This window comes from Fusarium odoratissimum, assembly GCF_000260195.1.
Source record: "Fusarium odoratissimum NRRL 54006 unplaced genomic scaffold supercont1.22, whole genome shotgun sequence".
Classification (NCBI taxonomy): Eukaryota; Fungi; Ascomycota; class Sordariomycetes; order Hypocreales; family Nectriaceae; genus Fusarium; species Fusarium odoratissimum.
The window spans coordinates 234,773-255,290 of NW_022158707.1; the positions used below are offsets into that span (position 1 = coordinate 234,773).

At 49.1% G+C, this 20,518-nt stretch overlaps 8 protein-coding genes across 8 annotated transcripts; 6 read left to right on the forward strand and 2 right to left on the reverse strand.

Moving 5' to 3' along the window:
- Window positions 1-128: 128 nt before the first annotated feature.
- On the forward strand, window positions 129-1,898 carry FOIG_11546 (uncharacterized protein). The gene has a single exon (XM_031212118.1). The coding sequence runs from the start codon at window positions 367-369 to the stop codon at window positions 1,831-1,833; it is 1,467 nt and encodes a 488-aa protein (XP_031058095.1). The 5' UTR covers window positions 129-366; the 3' UTR covers window positions 1,834-1,898.
- Window positions 1,899-3,547: 1,649 nt separating this feature from the next.
- Window positions 3,548-4,806, forward strand: FOIG_11547 (endoglucanase type F; the record flags this gene model as incomplete). Its single annotated transcript, XM_031212119.1, has 3 exons — window positions 3,548-3,620; window positions 3,675-4,001; window positions 4,052-4,806. The coding sequence occupies 3 exons, from the start codon at window positions 3,548-3,550 to the stop codon at window positions 4,804-4,806; spliced, it is 1,155 nt and encodes a 384-aa protein (XP_031058096.1).
- A 245-nt stretch (window positions 4,807-5,051) lies between these two features.
- On the reverse strand, window positions 5,052-6,011 carry FOIG_11548 (uncharacterized protein; the record flags this gene model as incomplete). Its single annotated transcript, XM_031212120.1, has 1 exon — window positions 5,052-6,011. The coding sequence occupies one exon, from the start codon at window positions 6,009-6,011 to the stop codon at window positions 5,052-5,054; it is 960 nt and encodes a 319-aa protein (XP_031058097.1).
- Window positions 6,012-6,770: 759 nt separating this feature from the next.
- Window positions 6,771-7,890, forward strand: FOIG_11549 (uncharacterized protein; the record flags this gene model as incomplete). The annotated part of the gene is made up of 2 exons (XM_031212121.1): window positions 6,771-7,091; window positions 7,141-7,890. The coding sequence occupies 2 exons, from the start codon at window positions 6,771-6,773 to the stop codon at window positions 7,888-7,890; spliced, it is 1,071 nt and encodes a 356-aa protein (XP_031058098.1).
- A 1,257-nt stretch (window positions 7,891-9,147) lies between these two features.
- Window positions 9,148-10,645, forward strand: FOIG_11550 (uncharacterized protein). The gene is made up of 3 exons (XM_031212122.1): window positions 9,148-9,268; window positions 9,326-10,063; window positions 10,118-10,645. The coding sequence occupies exons 2-3, from the start codon at window positions 9,346-9,348 to the stop codon at window positions 10,558-10,560; spliced, it is 1,161 nt and encodes a 386-aa protein (XP_031058099.1). The 5' UTR covers window positions 9,148-9,268; window positions 9,326-9,345; the 3' UTR covers window positions 10,561-10,645.
- A 618-nt stretch (window positions 10,646-11,263) lies between these two features.
- FOIG_11551 (uncharacterized protein) lies at window positions 11,264-15,347 on the forward strand. Its single transcript, XM_031212123.1, has 2 exons — window positions 11,264-15,096; window positions 15,150-15,347. Exons 1-2 carry the CDS (start codon window positions 11,338-11,340, stop codon window positions 15,210-15,212), a joined length of 3,822 nt encoding a protein of 1,273 aa, XP_031058100.1. The 5' UTR covers window positions 11,264-11,337; the 3' UTR covers window positions 15,213-15,347.
- An 846-nt stretch (window positions 15,348-16,193) lies between these two features.
- FOIG_11552 (uncharacterized protein) lies at window positions 16,194-17,815 on the forward strand. The gene is made up of 2 exons (XM_031212124.1): window positions 16,194-16,579; window positions 16,627-17,815. Exons 1-2 carry the CDS (start codon window positions 16,323-16,325, stop codon window positions 17,708-17,710), a joined length of 1,341 nt encoding a protein of 446 aa, XP_031058101.1. The 5' UTR covers window positions 16,194-16,322; the 3' UTR covers window positions 17,711-17,815.
- Window positions 17,816-17,931: 116 nt separating this feature from the next.
- FOIG_11553 (uncharacterized protein) lies at window positions 17,932-19,967 on the reverse strand (the record flags this gene model as incomplete). The annotated part of the gene is made up of 5 exons (XM_031212125.1): window positions 17,932-18,256; window positions 18,310-18,625; window positions 19,315-19,675; window positions 19,722-19,781; window positions 19,832-19,967. The coding sequence occupies 5 exons, from the start codon at window positions 19,965-19,967 to the stop codon at window positions 17,972-17,974; spliced, it is 1,158 nt and encodes a 385-aa protein (XP_031058102.1). The 3' UTR covers window positions 17,932-17,971.
- Between the last annotated feature and the right edge of the window lie 551 nt (window positions 19,968-20,518).

Consider the following 20,518-nt stretch of genomic DNA (forward strand, 5'->3'; position numbering starts at 1 on the left):
CTCGCCCCCAGTCAAAGCTCAAGCATGACGTTATTACTTTAGTTAGTTGTCATGAAAGATTTGGGTCTTTATCGGAGACGGGCCCCGCGGGGGCGGAAGGATGGGTTCATATTGTCGCCTGTTGGACTCGGAAGCTTAACCAGAACTTAGCTACTTATTCGAGGAGCTGTGACGCGAGACCCTGATTGCTATTGTTAAAGTACCGAGGCTTGCTATCTTTCATCTGTCATCGGAACGTTTATTGATCCAACGGAGTGCCAATCATTCAGACTCCCTTATTCAGCATCTTTGTACAAAATTGACCTTCAACGTCCACTGTGGACAGCATCAACAACAACACAAACTACTCAGACATCACTCATCAACATGGCACCACAAGTAGAAGAACCCAATACCTTTGATGTTATCATCATCGGCGCTGGTATCTCTGGCATCAACGCCGCCTACCGTCTCCAAACAGAAGGTCCTTCTGACTTGACCTACGCCATCCTCGAAGGCCGCGACTCCATCGGCGGCACCTGGGATCTCTTCAAGTATCCTGGCATTCGATCCGACTCTGATATCTTCACCTTTGGCTTCCCATGGAGTCCCTGGAAGCATGACCAGTCGCTCGCACCGGGTGACAAGATCAAGGACTACATGATCGAGTCGGCACGATCGACTGGTATTGACCACCATATTTGCTACAAACACTCTGTTACAGAAGCCAACTGGTCTTCTAAGGAGAGGCGATGGAAGCTTCAGGTTACGCGACCTGGTGATGAGAAGCCAGTTACCTTCCGGGGTCGATTTCTACTCCTCGGCACTGGCTATTATGATTACCAGACCCCTCTGCAGACTGTGATTCCTGGAATTGAGAAGTTCCAAGGCAAGGTCATCCACCCTCAATTCTGGCCCGAGGACTACGATTACACCAACAAGGAGGTCGTCATCATTGGCAGTGGAGCTACCGCCGTTACAATTCTTCCATCCATGTCCGACAAAGCTAAGCGCGTTACCATGCTGCAGAGAAGTCCAGGCTACATCTTCCCTCTCCCATCAAGCAGCCTTTTCACACGTCTTCTCTTGACTCTTTTCCCCGCCAGCATCGCCCTGTTCCTCAACAGACTCCTGTGGCTGGTCCGAAGCTATCTTACCAACGTGTTCTGCAAGTCTTGCCCAGGTCTGGCCAAGAAGCTCATCAAGTATGTCACCATTAAGAATCTTCCTCCTGATGTCAGTTGGGATCCTCACTTCAAGCCTCGATACAACCCCTGGGAGCAACGATTCTGCGCCAGTCAGGATGGTGATTTCTTCGCGGCTATTCGCTCGGGTAAAGCAAATGTTGTGACGGATAAGATCAAGTCTATCACGGAGAAGAGCATTGAGCTTGAGTCTGGAGCTTCATTACATCCCGATCTTATCGTCACAGCAACTGGCCTGAAGGTTCGTTTCGGTGGAGGTATCAAGTTCAGCATTGACGACGTCCCCTTCAACGTCGCCGACAAGTTCGCATGGAAGACCGTGATGCTCCAGGATGTGCCAAACCTGCTTTTCATGTTCGGATATGAGAATGCGTCGTGGACACTTGGTGCTGATGTCAGCGCGAGACTGTTTGTGCGCATTCTGAACAAGATGACACAGAGCAAGACCAGCGTCGTGGTCCCACGTCTGTCTTCATCAAGTGGTATGCCAGTGAAGCCAATGATGAGCCTATCTTCGACCTATCTCAAAACTGCTAGCTCTGTGTTCCCCAAAGGCGGCACGGGTTTGTGGAGTCCCAAATCGAATTACTTTGCGGATATGGCTGGAGCGAGATGGGGAGATATCTCTACGGGGTTGGAGTATAAGTGATGATAGTCTTATGTATCAAGAATAGCCTTTCGTTTCTCGTTAGTAAATACCAACTTGTTTCCGTCACTCATGTAGCAGAACCACCGTGATTAACTCATGCTACGGTAGTAACAGATCTAATGTTACCGTTCCACGCCTGTAAGCAATTAGAAGGGGTCCTGGCCAGTCGTCTTACACGGTTCATGCTTATAGCTTTGTCGTGGAGCCAGTGTGAACTGAAACAAGTCTGAGTCAGCGAAAATTCAATCGTGGGCACCTGAAGCGGAGACAGAAGAGTATGTAAGCAGTTCAACATCAGACCATACACTATTCCACTGAGCTATCCAACCGCAGCCGTATAGAATAATTGCAGCTGTTTTTTTCAATTTATTCTGATCAAATTTTTGCAAACACAGTTGTAATTAGTTTCAAGTCCAAGCTATGAAAAACGAAGAACATCATCTAAAAACCCTAAGAAACCGACAAGCTCCTCGAGTCCAGTGACTTCACATCAACAAGGTAGTCTGACCACGAGCACTCAACTTCGTCCCAAGAACGAGTGATATTAGGCAAGATCGCCTTTCATGGATGCCCTCCTTTGCGACACCCAATGCATTCCAAGTTGCGCGCATAGAAAGATCCAGCTCTCGGCTTCCATCCATAGGGGCGCCTAGAGTTCAGCAAGCATGCCACCACGTGGATGTCAGATTTCTAACGGTTGTCGGTGATTAGCCGGATGAGCTGATCCAATTCTGCCAAATCGGTTCGTAAATGGCATCCTCCGCATCCTTCGTTGGAGTTGGATGCAACCTAACCCCATCTCTGAGCAGGCTCGGCAAGAGGCATGGCAATTCGTTGAGAATTATGCGAATGGGCAACCTAGTAGAATGACTTGCATTGGCCAACTCTACGACTATACACTGGGAGAGCTAACCAAGTAAGCTTGACTTTCCTCGATGTGAGGTGCTCGTCTGGATAGGCGTGGATTTTCAGGGAGACAGCCGTCATCAACATATCGACTCTACCGTCTGCAACGATCTGTTCGATGGCTATCATTGTATTCTGGTACGTGTCTAGTTTGTGCCTAGTATAGGCAAATTGAATGATTCGGAATATCGGGTGTCTTTGCCATGCTCGCTAATCGGATCATGCTATAATATTGCCAATATGAATCAAATCCAGCAAAGCTTCAAACAATAGAGGCAGACGTTCGATGATCGGCTAAATTCACTATCCATTCCCCGCAGACCTCTGAACAACAATCCCAATGTTACAGCCCCCAGCCTGGCATCTAGTCCCAGAAAGGGACGTAATATCAGCATGCATTAAGAAACCCTCCCCAATTCGTAGTAGGTCTCGATCTCAAAATAATATTATCCGCTGCACAATTAAACAACGACCCATAATTGCGGGGGGCACCATTGCAGCTTTCTGTTTAGGGTGTTGACGACAAACTTGGCGATGCTCCGACATTTCCTCAATGGGCCTCATTCGGAGCTTGGTTCTCCGCACATAAGGCTCTATAACCCCAGGCATGCCAATTTCCCGGCAAAACACGATGGAGTCGATCGGATTGGTCAGGATTCACGATTCTGTAGAGCCGGGGGCGAATATGCCATGCAGGATACTATATCATCGATATATATAAGGACTGGAGTAACCCCTTGACGTTACGTTCGATACAATCAGACAGTATCTTCTGCTTCGAAGCATCAGCTCACTGAGATTAGTCAAAATGCATACCCTTTCGGTTCTCCTCGCTCTCGCTCCCGTGTCCGCCCTGGCCCAGGCTCCCATCTGGGGACAGTGTACGTTACAGTAGCTCCAATGAGTCGATGCTCGATAGTTAAAATTTCTCACAGGTGGTGGCAATGGTTGGACCGGTGCAACGACTTGCCAAAGTGGTCTCAAGTGTGAAAAGATCAACGACTGGTACTATCAGTGTATTCCCGGATCTGGAGGATCTGAACCGCAGCCCTCTTCAACCTCCCAGGGTGGTGGCACTCCTCAGCCTACCGGTGGTAGTGGCGGCACTGGTCTCGACGCCAAGTTCAAGGCCAAGGGGAAGCAGTACTTTGGTACTGAGATCGACCACTACCACCTGAGCAACACTGCCCTCATCAACATTGTCAAGGCCCAGTTTGGCCAAGTGACATGCGAGAACAGCATGAAGTGGGATGCCATTGAGCGTAAGGTTCCATCTATCGAAGAGAAGTAATGCCGGTCTGACGATGAATAGCTTCGCGCAACTCCTTTAGCTTCGGCAACGCTGACAAGGTCGTCGACTTCGCCACTCAGAACGGCAAGCTCATCCGTGGCCACACTCTCCTCTGGCACTCCCAGCTGCCTCAGTGGGTTCAGAATATCAACGACCGCTCCACCCTCACCTCAGTCATTCAGAACCACGTTACGACCATGGTCACCCGCTACAAGGGCAAGATCCTCCAGTGGGATGTCGTCAACGAGATCTTCGCTGAGGACGGCAACCTCCGCGACAGTGTCTTCAGCCGAGTTCTCGGTGAGGACTTTGTTGGCATTGCTTTCCGCGCTGCCCGCGCCGCTGATCCCGCCGCCAAGCTCTACATCAACGACTATAACCTCGACAATGCTAACTACGCTAAGCTGACCAACGGCATGGTCGCTCACGTCAACAAGTGGATTGCTGCTGGTATTCCCATCGATGGCATTGGTTCTCAGGGTCATCTTGCTGCTCCCAGTGGCTGGAACCCAGCTTCTGGCGTCCCCAATGCTCTCAAAGCCCTTGCTGCCTCGAACGCCAAGGAGATTGCTATCACTGAGCTTGATATTGCCGGTGCCAGTGCTAACGACTACCTTACTGTCATGAACGCTTGCCTTGCCGTACCCAAGTGTGTCGGCATCACCGTCTGGGGTGTCTCTGACAAGGACTCGTGGCGACCTGGCGACAACCCTCTCCTGTACGACAGCAACTACCAGCCTAAGGCTGCTTTCAATGCCTTGATCAACGCCCTGTAAGCTGTTGTGAAAGCATATTGTGGGTTATACTGCGAAACGCCCTAGTCGGGTGGAGCGTGGTGGTGGAGGAGCGTTTCTCAAGGAAATAATTCAACTGTACATATCTATTTCTCTCGTACATATTTAGCAGAATGGAAGTCACTGCCTACCTCCTCACTATCTCAATGCTCCATCCAAGTTTCTCACCTATCGATGCTCCTACTTCTTCCTTCGATACCATGATCAATAAACATCAAGATCTCACCTCAGCTTCGAGCTGCCGCGTTCCAAAACCCAGCTACATTAAAGCCCCAGACCTCTTCTCTCGAAACATTGGTACCAAGAGCTGGTGGAGGGGAGATATGGTTATGACCCTCCATAACCTGAACTTCAAGCTCTACACCCGAGGTTCCCTTACTCGATCGCCATAGCTCAATAAACTCTTTGTTGCTGCCCAGAATTTCATCTTCGGGGTCAAGGGATCCATACAGTAGAAGGAACTGGACCCCAGGTGCAACATCTGACACACCATGGTTCTTATTACAGGCCTCAATAAGCCCGACGGGACAATCCTGCTCGATCGTTTCTCCATAATAGGTTGCAAGAACAGCAGCCCGATAAGGGCGAGGGTTGCGGAACGATGCCGGCATCGAGCAAAAGACAGCAGCCTTAAGCCTGAAGGGGCAAGCGTCGCTATTACTTGTGATCTTGCCGCGAAGCTCAGCAAACGAACGGTGCAGCAAGAATGTGCAAAGGTGAACAGCACCGGCAGAGTTGCCCATCATGAACAACGATCTTGGCTGTGAGCCTCCAATCTTGTCATTGTTTTCTATAAGCCACTTCACAGCCATCTCGATATCTTGTCCGCCCGAGGGAAATCGTGCCTCTGGCACAAGGCGATAGTCCGGAATGACAGTGACGAATCCACACTTCTCGGCAAAGAAGTGTCCGAGGTTTTGATAGAGTAGATGTTCTTCAGAGGCTCTGTCTCCTTGAGTGAAGCCGCCTCCATACGTAAAAATGAAGACAGGGCACCCAGCCCCGGTGGGATTGTTAGCGGGATAATAGATATCCAGGTTATTGCGAGGGTTTGGGCCATAAGAGAATTTTTTTCTCAAAGTTGATTTAATGGCAGTTGAGTTTTTGTTGAGAAGCGGAAGGTAAATCTTCAGGGTCGGCTCAATGCTTTCAGCAATTGAGCTGGGAAGTGAATAGAGTTGGTCCATTTCGGAAGACGGTTGATCAGCTTGTATTGTTATGGGAAGAAACTGCGACTGATGTAGTTCTATTTGACTTTCTTTCTTAGTTTTCGCAATCGGGACTCTCATCTTCATATATCCATACTTCAAATATATCATGATGCCCTTACCCGACATCCGACGAAGTAAGCGGCAGCTATGAGCACCAAACGCCGACCGTTAAGCCTTGAAACAGTGACTATTGCCAAATCCGGTTCCCGAGACTGACTACCGTTGAGGAGGAGGCGTTCGTGACCCGCAACAACGGGCCATAAGTCCCGGAGCACGGTCCTAAAATGACATTCTTGGCCAACTATTGGTTTCGCTCGGCGCGCACAAAATAGAAAGACCGATATGAAGACCGAGCCGAGCGAGACGGTCTCGAAACCTCCGTTTAATGGCGATGCTGTTGGACGTGTTTCTAAGAGAGCTCATCGATCATGAGACTGTAGATGTCAGTTTTGTCGTATTTCGCTCCTCCAGCAAGCGCCGAGACCAATGATGAAAGTTAATCTCGGCATATATACCCAAGTAAACCCTGTATCCGACTACCCTAACCGTTAAAATGCATTGTCATACGTTTCGTATGCTTGATTTCCCCAGATTCACGTACGGTGGGAGTGATGATATACGATAAATACTCGACGGTCCAGCCGATGATGAATGAGCTGATTCAAAGGTTCTGAATGGTCCAAAATCACCGGAAAAACCTATATCTTGTATTTTACTTTCATTCAATACATAACCATGGAGCGCATCGTATTCCCACCATCGGTAGCTGGAAAATCATCTGCTGCCAAAGATCCCTGTATCTTCGAATCATTCGCCGGAGACAAAGTCTACGTCTCGGGCACTCCTTCAGTCGCTCGTTTCCTTCTGACCGGGGAAGAAACAGCCGGGAAGTTCACCATTCTGACCAGTGGTGGTCTAGCCTTTCCCTCTCCTATTCCAACTCACTATCATAAACATACCCACCATGACTTTCTCTGCATCAAAGGCCAGCTTAAGGTCTGGCTCAATGACCAATGCAAAGTCCTCAGCCCTGGAGACTATGCCAGTGTTGCTCCAGTAAGTCGTGAATGTCGTACTTCCATTCATTCATGCTGATGATTCACAGGGCGCTATCCATGCATACCAGTTCATTGGCGACCATACTGAGATCTTCGGTATAATTACACCTGCTGGATTTGAGCACATGTTTCGAGGTCTGGGTGAGTCATACACTGGTCCGATGTGGCCGGACGCCGACATTGAAAGCGCCGGTCAAAAGCTCAACTCTGGCGTGGCAAATGTCATGACCGAGTTTGACGTGATTCCTGTGCCGAACCACAAGCTCGTTGAGCCGCAGCCTTGGAGCGGTTCAGAAAACCAGTTGCCTGGATCTCAAAAGCCATACTTCCTGCGCAACCGCACAGGACCAAGTGCTGTTCTCGGCGGAACGGTCGTTCGTCCATATGTCACCGGAGCCGAATCTGGAAACAGATGCAGCCTGGCTACGCTCGAAGGGTCTAACCAGTTTGAAACTCAGGTTCTGTCTAGTGGAATTCGGTTCCCAGGCGTCGACCACTGCTTTTATGTGTCGGATGGATATCTTGAAGTTACGATAAATGACACTGACTCTTCACGTATTGGCCCCGATGAAGTGGCTTGGCTGCCTGCTGGAACTCACTTCAATATCAAGCCTGTCAGCTCCTATTTTAAAGTTTTCATGTATTCGCAGCCTGGTGGACTCGGCGATTTAGTTTATGCGGCTGGCAAGGATAAGCCGTATACTGGGTTGAACTGCATGATTCCTGATTCACCAAGCCCTTTTGACAGGGAGAAGCTCTCTCAGTATAAATCTAAGTTCAAGTTTGACTTGATGTAAGTAGCTACGGAATACACTTCTATTTTACTAACGCTTCGACTTAAAATGAACTTTCAGTATGTGCAAAAAGACTCAGAGAGCATGATATAAAACACAGTGTCAAAGAGCTCTATCGGCCTATTGTAAGATATCCTAAGCTTAGTGAAGTATTTCTCCAAGTTATCAGATGCTTTATTAAAGTGATCATGCTGTCTACTGGGGTTTCTAGGTCTATGTGAATACTGTCATGTAGAGTCAGGGTCATGGATCTTTCAACATACCCTGCAGTTCGTCATTTTCATCATGGGAAACGGGTTCACAGGATATCTTGTCTAATAAATCACAACTCCTTGCTCATAAATCTTCAGACATACAATTACAGTACCTTGCAAGATCCTTCAACCCAATGCAACGCAACGCAATGCAACGGTTGGCGGTGAGTGTCGTTAACAATAAGCTCACATCAAGAGAATAATACACCATTTAGATTATACACTACAGCAATCTTTCCAGTATGAAAAATAATCAACACAGCCTCAGGCATGCGCTGCCGCCGTGGAACTCTCTAACAAATGACGTGAAGCAAGTGAAACCGAGTACCGCATGGCGACGGATTGCAGACTTCAGGGTAAGCCATTCTCAATGTGGCCAGCGCTCTCAAGCCTCACGACAGCCACGACGATAAGATAACGGAAATCGACCGAAGAGGGTTGATAAAAAAATTACCCAAATTGGCACTAATAAAAAAGTGAAAGTGGTCGATGTCGGTCAGAACTTTAACGAAGCGATAGTTTGCTTGACTCGCGGACTCTCAGACATGTCGATTCCAAATCTAGTCTGTGCGATGTGCATGCATGCGTGGGGTGAATAGATGCGATAGCTCAACTGTCAAGAAGCAGCCACATTCACGCCAGTTAGGAACTCAGTTTACCAATCCACGCATCCAAACTACGATCCCCTCAGCTAAACTCGATCGAGATGCTCAATTTCCCAGCTTGATCCTCCAATCTGCCCCAAATAGCGCATCTTCTAACCCCGCAATTCGGTAAAGCTTGCGTGTGACGTCTTTTCGCTCCCGTCTGGGGCTTCCTCGTGCGGGGTGCATTAGCCCCAGATGCCATGGCTTGCGAGCATCGCATTGCCGAAGGACGAGATGGATGGCACAATCTAAGAATGTCATAGCGCTCTTTTGCTCGTTTCCTAATTCAGGACCACCTTCCGACGTGTCCCAAATTGATCATCGCAGCTCTAGTTTAGTTCCACTCCATGCCGAGGGAGTCCATCTTCACATTGCTGATCTCAACCACGCCGTGATTCGTTTCATGTTTGCTTGTTTCATCGCAAGACAGATAACTAGACGACTTCTTGGAAACTGAAGTTTTGGAAAGATCATCACATCGTAAGTTCTTCATGAACGAGCTCTTTGCTTGCTTTCTAAATCACTCATTCTCATCAGTCAGCACACTCGATATCACAATGTCTTCTTCATCTGAGCCAGGCACTAGGGGCAACCTCACCCTTGAGCAAAAGAAGAGCCTCCAAGAGGCTTGGGTCCATATTCTGCGATTATGCGGAAATGAGAATATCGCCCACGATGCCCCAGACAACACAGACGAATATCTCCAACACCTCAAGAACAAGGATTCTGATCATTTCTCACGGAATCTCTGGGAGTCGATCATGGCCGATCATCCCGATACCACGCTTCTTCGATTTCTTCGAGCTCGCGACTGGGATGTTAACAAGGCTGTTGACATGTTTGTCTCTGCTCTCAACTGGCGCGACGAGCGACAGATTCAGAAGACTATTGTCGGAGGCGGCGAAGCAGTCGGTCTGAAGAAGTCCCTCACTACCGATGAAGAGTCATTCATGGCGCAGTATCGCTCAGGCAAGAGCTACGTCAGAGGAACCGACAAGGACAACTATCCCATCTATGTCATCAGAGTCCGCCTTCACGATCCTCATAAACAATCTGCTGAGTCCATGGAAGAATACGTCTTGCACAATATCGAGACGTTGAGGGTGATGGCAAGAGAGCCGCAAGACAAGGTCTGCTTGATCTTTGATCTCACAGGTTTTGGTCTTCGCAACATGGACTTTCATGTTGTGAAGTTCCTCGTCGATATTCTTGAGAAGCGCTACCCCGAAACCCTCTCGGTAGTGCTTGTCCACAATGCGCCATTCGTATTTTGGGGTATGTTTGACACTCTGCCACCTCCAACTCTATTTACATGCTAATCCTTTCCAGGTGTCTGGACCGTCATCAAGCACTGGCTTGACCCTGTCGTCGCATCAAAGGTCCACTTCACCAGCGGTACCAAGGGCCTTCTCAAGTTCATCGCCAAAGAGAACTTGCAGAAGTCTTATGGTGGTGAAGATCCTTGGGAGTACAAATATGTAGAGCCTGTTCCATCTGAGAACGAGAGGATGCAGTCTGAGGAGAAGAAGATAAAGATACAGATTGAGCGACAGGAATTGATTGACTCGTTTAATCGATCGACTGTTGATTGGATTGGCACAAATCCTGATACAGACGCTGGAAAGGAAGCGCATGAGAGGCGAGATGAGTTGATTCAATTGTTACAGATGAACTACTGGAAGTTGGATCCATACGTTAGATCTGGTACTTACTACCATCGAGCTGGAGTGGTCAATAGGGTTGGAGGTGTTGATTTCAAGGCAGCGCGATAATTAGTTTAGAGTGTTATTCGTATTCAATTCCGTAGTAAGCTTGTTTTTTCCGCACTGAACTTCAATTGACCTCAATTCTTGCCAAGATGTGTTTCCTCATCTAGACCTGTCAGTGCAATACCTTACTTGAAACGTTACGGCCCGACACTATCATCTGAACCCTCGTCCCCAGTGTCCGAGTCGATGCCGTAAATATCCAAGAATTCCTAGCGGCCTCTACCACCAAAGTCGTCCTTGGTTTTATTGTAACCAATCGGCCCCTGTACGCTCACGTCCTAGCGGTGCTGTTTAGCGTCTTCGTTGTCGCAGTGCGCTTTGACCCGTGGCGCTCATCACCAACGGACCCAGCTGCGCTGTCGCCATCACCCCCATGGTGAACCCCAGAAGCTAGACCAGGAACCTTGTCCACGAGACCGTGCAAAAGGGCTGATAATGATGTAAAGCCTCGTGCCCAAAGCGCAATAGTTTGCGAGATGCAGGGGTGCTCACCACCTCTTGGCCAGAACAGCAGGGATCGTCACAGCTACCCCTCCAGCACCAATTTCCCTGCCGCGGTATCATCCATGATTTCTGGGGTACGGCTGTGGAGTGCCTGCAACGTTCCCGAAAAGCAAATCCGTGTGTGATGACTGGCTGAGATAAAGAGCCTCCTTTAAACGAACCCTTGGCGGCCTGATTATCTCTTCTCCCCCCCTTCTCCTCGCTACAAGTCAAGCTGTGATAGTGAGACAGTTCAGTCGGTTTCCTTATCTCATCTTCTCTTTCAATTGTCACATTATGAGGTTCTCAACGGTGCTTCTCTCGGCTCTTGCGCCATTTAGTCTTGCGGCCCCTGAGCCAAAGACTGTTTCCGCACCGGAGCTCTCGGGCCAATTGGTCGAGCTTTTGGAGAAGCATAACCTCGCGCTTGTACCGCGATCAGAACTCACAGATGCGTTAAAGGAATTGAATACACTTCTCAAGAGTGATAGATTTCCTCGCGCACCTGTTCTGATAAGGCGACAAAATACTACCTCTGGTTCTGGCTCAAAATCGGGAGGCTCTAGCTCAGAATCTGGATCAGATGACGACTCAGATTCAGATAGCGGTGGTTCAAGTCGCGTTGTCTCAATTCCTGGGCTTGATGGTCTTGGTGACCTTGGTGATGGCCTCAAGGGATTGACAGACGCTCTCGGCGAGTTGGGAGACCTTCTCAAAGCTCTCAAGGGTCTCCTATCAGCCGAGTTCCTTGACGCATTCCATGATGCTATGGTCTATCTCGCAGCAACATTGAAGCCTCCCGCGCCCAACCAAATCAGAAGTCTCCTTGATAAAGCAGGTCCTTTGCTGGATCTTGTTGGCGAACTCAACCTCAAGGATCTTGTCGACCAGCTCAAGGATGTCGATATCGCTGGTATCGTATCCAAGGTTCTCAAGCTTCTCACCGACGATAACCTCAAGAACATCAACGGTCTTCTCACCAATGGCGCAGGCCTCTTGACACCAGACTTCGTCAAGCAGACCAAGGGCCTTATTGGTGACGTCTCGCCTCTTCTCGACGAGCTTGCTCCTCTTCTCAAGAAGCTCACCGGCCTTGATCTCGAGGGCATTCTATCAGCTTTGGACCCACTTCTCAAGAAGGAGTCTATCCAGGGCATTGTCACCTTGCTCAAGAACGCCGGCGATCTTCTCACCGCCAAGACCGTTGATGAGATCCAGGGTCTTCTCGGTGAAGTCTCGCCCATCATCAAGGATATCGCCCCACTTCTCGAGCAACTCACCAAGCTCAACCTTGAAGAAGTCCTCAAAGCGCTGCAGCCGCTCCTCAAGGATGATTCTATCAAGGGTATCTTGAGCTTGCTGAAGAACGCCGAGACTCTCTTGACACCCAAGTTTGTGGACCAGACGCAAGACCTCATCGGTGCCGCGTCTCCACTGATCGACAAGTTGAACGATGTCGATCTCAAGGGTGTTCTTGATGCCTTGAGCCCCATCCTCAAGAAGGAGGCCATCCAAGGACTTGTTGGACTGCTTAACAACGCAGAAGACTTGTTGACCAAGGATACCGTCAAGAGCATCAAGACTCTTCTGACCGAGGCGTCTCCCTTAATTGAGAAGCTCTCCGACATTGACCTCAAGGGGGTTCTGGACGCGTTGAGCCCCATCCTGAAGAAGGAGGCTATTCAGGGTCTCGTCGGCCTCTTGAACAACGCCGAGGACCTTCTGTCTAAGGATACTGTCAAGAGTATCAAGACCCTACTATCACAAGCATCGCCATTGATCGACAAGCTCTCAGATATCGATCTCAAGGGCGTCCTTGATGCCCTCAGCCCGATCCTCAAGAAGGAGGCTATTCAGGGCTTGGTTGGACTATTGAACAACGCCGAGGATCTACTTTCCAAGGAGACCGTCAAGAGTATCAAGACCTTGTTGTCCAGCGCCTCACCTCTCATCGATAAGTTGTCTGATCTCGACTTGAAGGGCATTCTCGATGCACTTGGCCCCATTCTCAAGAAGGATGCCATCGAAGGTCTCGTTGGTCTTTTGAACAACGCCGAAGACCTGCTCGACAAGGAGACTGTGAAGAACATCAAGTCTCTGCTTACCAGCGCTGGTCCTCTCATCAACGAATTGAAGAAGATTGATCTCGCTGGCGTTCTCAATGCACTGGCACCTATCCTCACCAAGGACTCCATCAAGGGTATCGTTGGATTGTTGGGTAACGCCGAGAGTCTCTTGACCAAGGATTTCGTCTCCGACACCAAGAAGCTCATCTCCAACGCCAGCCCGCTCTTGACCAGCCTCGGCAAGATTGATCTCAAGGGTCTTCTCGATGCGCTTGCACCACTGCTTACCAAGGATTCGATCAAGGGTATTGTCGGTCTTTTGGGTAACGCCGAGAACCTGCTCACCAAGGACTTTGTTTCTCAGACCAAGTCTTTGATCTCCAAGGCTTCGCCTCTTCTGGACAGCTTGGATGATGCTGATCTCAAGGGTCTGCTTGATCAAGTCGGTCCTCTTCTCAAGGAGGTCGGCAAGCTCAAGCTCCAGGATATCATCAGTGCCGTGGCACCTCTCCTCACCAAGGATTCCATCAATGGCATCGTTGGACTCCTCGACAATGCCGAGAACCTCCTTACCAAGCAGTTTGTCTCTCAGACCAAATCGCTCATCGGAAAGGCCTCTCCTCTTCTCGACAGTCTTGACAAGGCGGATCTTGCAGGCTTACTCGACCAGGTTGGTCCTCTGCTCAAGGAAGTTGGCAAGCTCAAGCTTCAGGACATCATGAGTGCAGTCCAGCCACTGCTCACGAAGGACTCCATCAATGGCATCGTTGGTCTGCTTGATAACGCCGAGAACCTTCTTACCAAGGACTTCGTTTCCCAGACCAAGTCTCTCATCTCGAAGGCTGGACCATTGATCACTAGCGTGTCCAAGCTCAACCTTGAGGACCTGCTTGACCAAGTTGAACCGCTGCTGAAGATGCTCGGCAAGCTTGATCTCGAGGGCATTCTCGGCGCTCTTGCGCCTCTTCTCACCAAGGACTCAATCAAGGGCATCGTGCGCCTCGTTGATAACGCTGAGAATCTGCTGACATCGAAATTCGTCAACGAGACTCAGACGCTTATCTCTGGCGCTGTTCCCCTGATCTCCTCGCTAGAGGACGCTGATCTGCCCGAATTGCTGGACCAGGTAGGCCCTCTGCTGAAGGAGATTGGCAAGATCGATCTCGTCAAGCTCGTCAAGAAGCTCTCGCCTCTTCTGGATGAGATCAGCGACTTGGACATCAAGGGTCTTTTCGACGCACTTGCGCCGCTACTCTCACCCAAGGGAGTCAAGGGCATCATGGATCTTCTTGGCAACGCTGAGGATCTTCTCACGCCCAAGTTTGTCAATCAGACTCAAACGCTTATTGGTGAAGCTGTACCGCTCGTGGAAGCACTTGGTGATATCGATCTCAAGAAGCTCATCAAACAGCTCCAGCCTCTTCTTGAGGCCCTTGGCGAGATTGACTTGGGTGATCTCATCAAGAAGGTCAAGCCACTTCTCAATGCTCTCATGAAGATCGATCTCGTCAAGCTGGTTAACAAGCTTCTGCCGCTACTTGATACTCTAGATGACATTGACCTTGACGGCTTGCTCAAGGCGATCGAGCCTCTTCTTACGCCAAAGAGTATCAAGGGCATTGTCGGTCTCGTTGACAACGCGGAGGATCTCCTCACAGCCAAGTTTGTCAACCAGACACAGACCCTCATTTCGGGCGCAGTACCATTGATTGAGGTCTTGAACAAGCTCGACCTTGAGGAGCTCTTTGAGATTATTGAGCCTTTGCTCAAGGAGCTGGACGGTCTTGATCTCACTGGTCTTGTCGACGCTGCCAAACCTCTGCTCAAAGCCCTCAAGAAGATTGACGTTCAGGGTATTGTAGATGCAGTGGTGCCATTCCTTAACCCCAAGACCATTAAGGGTCTTCTCGGCTTGGTTGGAAATGCTGAGGATCTACTTACCAAGAACTTCGTGAACCAAGTATCGGAACTCATTGGAGACGCGACACCGGTAAGTCAAACCTCACGATTCTACCACGAAACTATGCTAACTTCTGTTTCTAGCTTGTTGCGACGGTAGGAGACTTGGTACATGCGGTACTCAAGGAGCTAGTGGGACGGTCTTAATGTGATGATTGGGTTATGAACGTGGTTACGTGATGGGATGTTTTAATCATGTATTAATGAGTTTGGATATTTGACGTATACGATACCCTATGAATGCGCCTCTACGGTGCCATAATGAAACTGTCTTTATCCGTATCTAAGAGCGCTGTCAATTGAATATGCTTGCAAGATCTCACTATAGTCGTCCGGGTATAAGACAGACGGATGATTTGCGCATGGCAGAGTAGTACCCGTTGGCATACGCCGCACTGCAACATCAATTCATCTTCCCTGTTTAGATCTCTTTCCTTTGGAGTATTCGCGATACCAGCGCCATTGAGCGAAAATAGCACGCGCCTTTCCGATGAGGTCGTGACATGCATTCGCATACATGACTGTTCTGGGCACGCCTCTATCAGCGCAACAAGGTGCCATTTTGTCTCGGTATGTCTCGGTGAGACTCCGCTACTTGCTTTGTCGCGGTAGACAAGGCCTACAGAATAACATGGGGGGCGTGGTCTGTCTGTAACCTGACTAGACGTGGGAGCCTGGCTCGCCGGTAACTTACTCGCAACCCTGTCCAAAACCGTTTCCTTCAGGCCTTCAATTCAAGCCCCCCGAGCTAAGTTCCCCAGAATCTTAGCACATGCAAAGCATCCCTCTCGGCTTTCGGTTGAGGACTTAAAGCTATGGGAGCTATCGCAAACTAGACTCATTGGGGATTTGACAAACCTGTTCGATGCACACACTTTACTCTGCAGAGAAAGTGAGGGGAAGTGATCATGTGCCGGATCTTCTGCCCATCACTTATCAGATTCGAGTCTGGTTCGTATTCACACCCTGGCACCCCGGCCCTTTAGTTGCTATACCCCGCTTGCAGATCAGAATTTCCAGGACGGCACCAGCTGGGATGGGCCTGGTTAGTGCATTCGATAGTTTGGCGTACCCTGGTATAACTCTAGAGGCCCGTCTTTCGCGCTTGGGCGACTAAATTCAGGGCATGTCTTGGCCTAAGACCCTCGCTGTTCTGCCTTAAGTCTGAGCCGTCTGTGGAGCATCTCATTCTTCCTCTGAGGCATTGGTGATTGTTACAATTGCTTGCTGTCAATTGTATTGTCCCAGTCAATTACAATGGCTTCTGAGAGAGAACCTACAGCGGCGGGCGCTGATACTTCTGCGCCTGCAGACACGACAAATGCTGCTGGCGAACAGAACGCGCCGGCTGCTGATGCTGCCAGCAACGATGCCTCTTCCGACGACCATGTTCGCGATGAGAAGGTCGCTCCAGGCCCAACCAAATGGCAAAAAGTGAAGAGTCATTTCTGGCGGTACAAATGGTGGTATTTACTTCTTGTCGCTGTTCTTCTCGCCATTTTACTGCCACTGCTGTGAGTGTCGTCCCATCAATTGAGTACCTCTTCTGACAATGCACCAGCTTCACTGTAATCATTCCCGCAATCGTCCAAGACATTCTCAATGACCAGAAGCTCCCCATATACGGCGGCGCTTTACAGGTTATATCTCCAACCGAAGTGAACATGAGTATCGAGACACAGTTAAAGACACCAATCGCTGCGACTCTGAAACCAGTGGATCTCTTCCTCTACAGCAAGGAAACGAAGCCCGTGTCGTCATTTTTCAAGCTTCAATTCCCTGAAACGCACATCAAGAGTCACACTAATGTCACCATCACCAACCAGACACTCCTGGTGACAAATGAGACTGAGCTGACGAAGTGGTTTAATGTTTTCTTCGACAAACCCGATGCCGAATTGTCGTTGGAGGGAAAGCCTGAGATTAGGCTTGGCTCTTTGAAGTATCACCGCAGTCTGAAGAAGACTGTTGACATCGCTTCTCTTAACTACCTTGACGGCTTTGCGCTCAAGAGCTTAGACTTTGATCTGAATGCCAATCGGACATCAAAGAACAACATGAAGGGAATGCTAAACATCCCAAACTCCGGAGTCCTTCGACTTGGACTAGGCAACCTGACATTCAATGTCATGTCGGGCGACATTAGACTGGGTCTCATCAACCTCTGGGATCTGCAGCTCTGGCCAGGCAACAACTCTGTACCGTTCGATGGCAACTTCTACTTCGACCAGCTGGTTCCCAACCTCTCTGAGATCCTCGATATGCAAAAGGGACCTCTAGGTAACGGCTATCTGGAGTTCAACGCAACAGGAAACACCACCATTGCTGGTGGTGAGCACATCAAGTACATAGAAGGGGTGTTGAACTACAAGCATATCAGGTTCACCTTCCCTGTGATCACTCTGCTGGGTGATGTCCTTGGTGGCTTGCTGGACGCCAACCAGGGCTCGCTTCTGGATATCTTTGGCACTTCGATTGGAAATTCGACGTTGCTTGAACACGTCCTGGGACATTGGGATAATAACGGCGAAGGAGGATCTTCTAATAAGACTGCAAGGAGTTTGATGGAGAGGAGTAAGACCAGAGCACCAAAGGCCTGGATGTGGAGTCTTCTTAAATTGGGTTTAACGAGGAGGAGCTTATGAGTATGATAGTGTAGTCTTGGTTTTTAATATGATCTGATGCCTTTTATTGCATAACCTCAACCATGAGACCGTGAATGTCGCATTGTCACTATGTGAACCCTGGCGCTGAGTCTAAGTGTAAGTACTTGTGCGTAGCTTCTCAACAAAACTGCCGGTGCTGTTGTAGCGTTCAAGCAGCATGATTTCTGTTTGCGTTCAGCTTCCGTGCTTCCTGTTCCTCTTTCACCCTCATTATTGTCCCGAAGCCCAACCGTGTCACTATCAAGCCTTCGCTGGCACGTCCTGACTTGCAACAGTCTTTTTTACGAAAGCCGCAAGTTCATCTAGGTATCGCACGTTAGCCGCCCCAAGCTGTTTCGATACCCATGAGAGCTTCATCGCATATGCGGCGAGACCACCCATAGACTCCCAGTTCTTGATTTCACATGCATCTGGCCCCTTGGGCGTGACAGTTTGTACCCGCTCAATGGTTGCAGCCCACCAGGGTAGATACTTGCTTTTCCAAGCCAGCTTGCACTCTTCCTCGCCATAGCTTAAGTCCAGAATCTATATATAGTCAGTAAGATTCTACAGCATTTATTCTTACAGTAGGATTGTACCTCAATTGGAATTTCCATGATGTCGCCGTCGCTGTCGGTCAGAGTTTCCAGAATCCCATTGGCTCCTGGTTTCACCGCATCTGAAGCCTCACTGTCGGTGAATGTGAGTCTGGGAGTCCAAGTGTTCCACTCGCTGTATCTTTTGAAGTCAACGATGGTATCGAAGACTTCTTTAGCAGGTGCGTCAATGGCGATAGTGCTTCCGGCGGTAAAGACAACTCGACCAGTACCCAGGGATGGGGTTGCCGTCGGGGTTGTCCACCCGACTGCCTTGGGTGCTTCCATAGTCAGACCAATCGCAGGAGATTTAATGACGCTGAAGATTAGTGAATATTACAGGATTGAAATGCCAGAAAAGAGAAACATAATCATTCCGTTCTCTGTATGACAGCTCGACGTCTCACACGTGACGTCAGAAACTCAAATATTATCTCAAGACTAACCGAGTCAAGACATTCAGATGGCTAGCCCGGTTTAAACTTTTCTCAGTAGCCTTGTTTTCTCTTCACCAGTTGAGAGATGTAAAGCCTTCAAATCTATACGACAGTAGTGTATAGTCATAGTAACCAAGACTCGAACCATCGTAATACTATTCACCATTCCTTCGTTCTTGCATCCTTCTTCACAAAGGGAAGCAAGAAAACTTAGGACATCTTTTATATATGATAGAAGAATTGGGCAAACTTCGGATAGATTCAGAAGAACCTTAGAGTACTTGTTTTTGACGTCTATACTAAGGGCCAGAAGTTTCCTTGCGCCCTGGGGTTTCATCAAGTGCCTGCCGAATACTGTTTGGACCTAGGACCTTCGGTACGTATCATAAGCCTTTTCTATATTGATCTCAGACTAATAGACTTCTGCTCGAGAATTGAAAGTTTGTTTCGAACCTCTGGCTGTTCCGAGAAAGCTCCCCCACTCCCAAAGATACACCGTAGGAAGTCATGGGCGCTGCGGATAACCCTTCAAGAGTGCACTCTGTCACTAAGATATCATTCAGTGACTCACTGATCCTCGGGACTGGGGTTTGACGGCGGAGTCCTCTTCAGTGTAATGACGACCTTATCGTCAGATTGGCCAGCATCTGAAGCATTCCAACCAATGGCATAAACACCATCGATCTCTGATGGCGTGGCATACCAAAGTGAAGCCATCTGTCCATTCTCTTCGACCATGACAAAAGTGCCATAGAACGTCAGATCAGATACATAACCACCTGTATCGGTTGTGCTATTGATGAGTTTGACGCTATGAGAAGACGATGACGGTCCCGGAACAGCGAAAGTGTAGTTGGACCAGCTCGGCTCACGCCCTTTGGCATAGCCAGTCGTGTTTGGAGAGGCATACCATGCATCATCTCCCACGGTAACTGAGTGGTGTCAACAAGATTCAAGCTGGAAAGATGCGTTACTTACATTGAATCGGGGCGGCCTCAGAGTCGTCGACCTTGCTGAAGTTGCCAACAAAGACCTCATCTAATGGTTTCTATAAGCATGATTCACCGAACGATGGACAAACAACATACCGCCAGAGGAAAAGATGGGAAGGCCACCAACCCCAGTTCCATAAGCATAAAGAGAAAAGGGACCGGTGTTGCTTGCTGCAGTAGCTGCAGTCGCAAAGAACGACGCTGCAAAATTGGTGAGTCTAAGCTTATGCATTTTTCTGAGTACTGTATCGCCGATGTGATGGAGAAGAATGGGGCAACTAACCAGATTATATGATAACAAGATACGTTAATAGACCAATACGGGGTTGTGGCTGTGAACCCACAAGACGGGCCCCATTGGATACGTAATCGGTATAATGGATTGTTTATAGATGTCTCAAGGGGTTCATGCCGACGAAACGCTGACGCGGATACGGGGTGAGCCACAACCCTCCCAATCCCTGGCATCCTCCGGACGGACCAGCCCGCCCCGATGTGACGATAAATTTGTCCTTCAGCCAATCACAATTTTTCGTGGGCGCTTCCTATCTACTCACAAGATCGCTCCGCTCATAAAGTTCTTTTTAAGCCTATGCGGATGGCACGGAATGTGGGCTGTCGGTGGTTGTAAACCTCCGTGATCGTCCCGGCAGTTGTGAAATCGCCGAGTGGCTTCGTTTCTTACAGTGACGACGACTTGTCTTAATACTCCATCTGTAAGAGGTCCGTGATACGAGAAGTCCTTTTGCAGAATGATAGGTCTCTTTTACGATGGGCAGATGA

What these genes read in the sequence shown, in the direction of transcription:
- FOIG_11546 (XM_031212118.1), top strand. Translation starts at nt 367, where the DNA reads ATGGCACCACAAGTAGAAGAACCCAATACCTTTGATGTTATCATCATC.
- FOIG_11550 (XM_031212122.1), top strand. Translation starts at nt 9,346, where the DNA reads ATGTCTTCTTCATCTGAGCCAGGCACTAGGGGCAACCTCACCCTTGAG. An exon ending in TGCGCCATTCGTATTTTGGG is followed by an intron (nt 10,064 to 10,117) that starts GTATGTTTGACA and finishes AATCCTTTCCAG; the next exon opens with GTGTCTGGACCGTCATCAAG.
- FOIG_11551 (XM_031212123.1), top strand. Translation starts at nt 11,338, where the DNA reads ATGAGGTTCTCAACGGTGCTTCTCTCGGCTCTTGCGCCATTTAGTCTT. An exon ending in TCATTGGAGACGCGACACCG is followed by an intron (nt 15,097 to 15,149) that starts GTAAGTCAAACC and finishes TTCTGTTTCTAG; the next exon opens with CTTGTTGCGACGGTAGGAGA.
- FOIG_11552 (XM_031212124.1), top strand. Translation starts at nt 16,323, where the DNA reads ATGGCTTCTGAGAGAGAACCTACAGCGGCGGGCGCTGATACTTCTGCG. An exon ending in GCCATTTTACTGCCACTGCT is followed by an intron (nt 16,580 to 16,626) that starts GTGAGTGTCGTC and finishes ACAATGCACCAG; the next exon opens with CTTCACTGTAATCATTCCCG.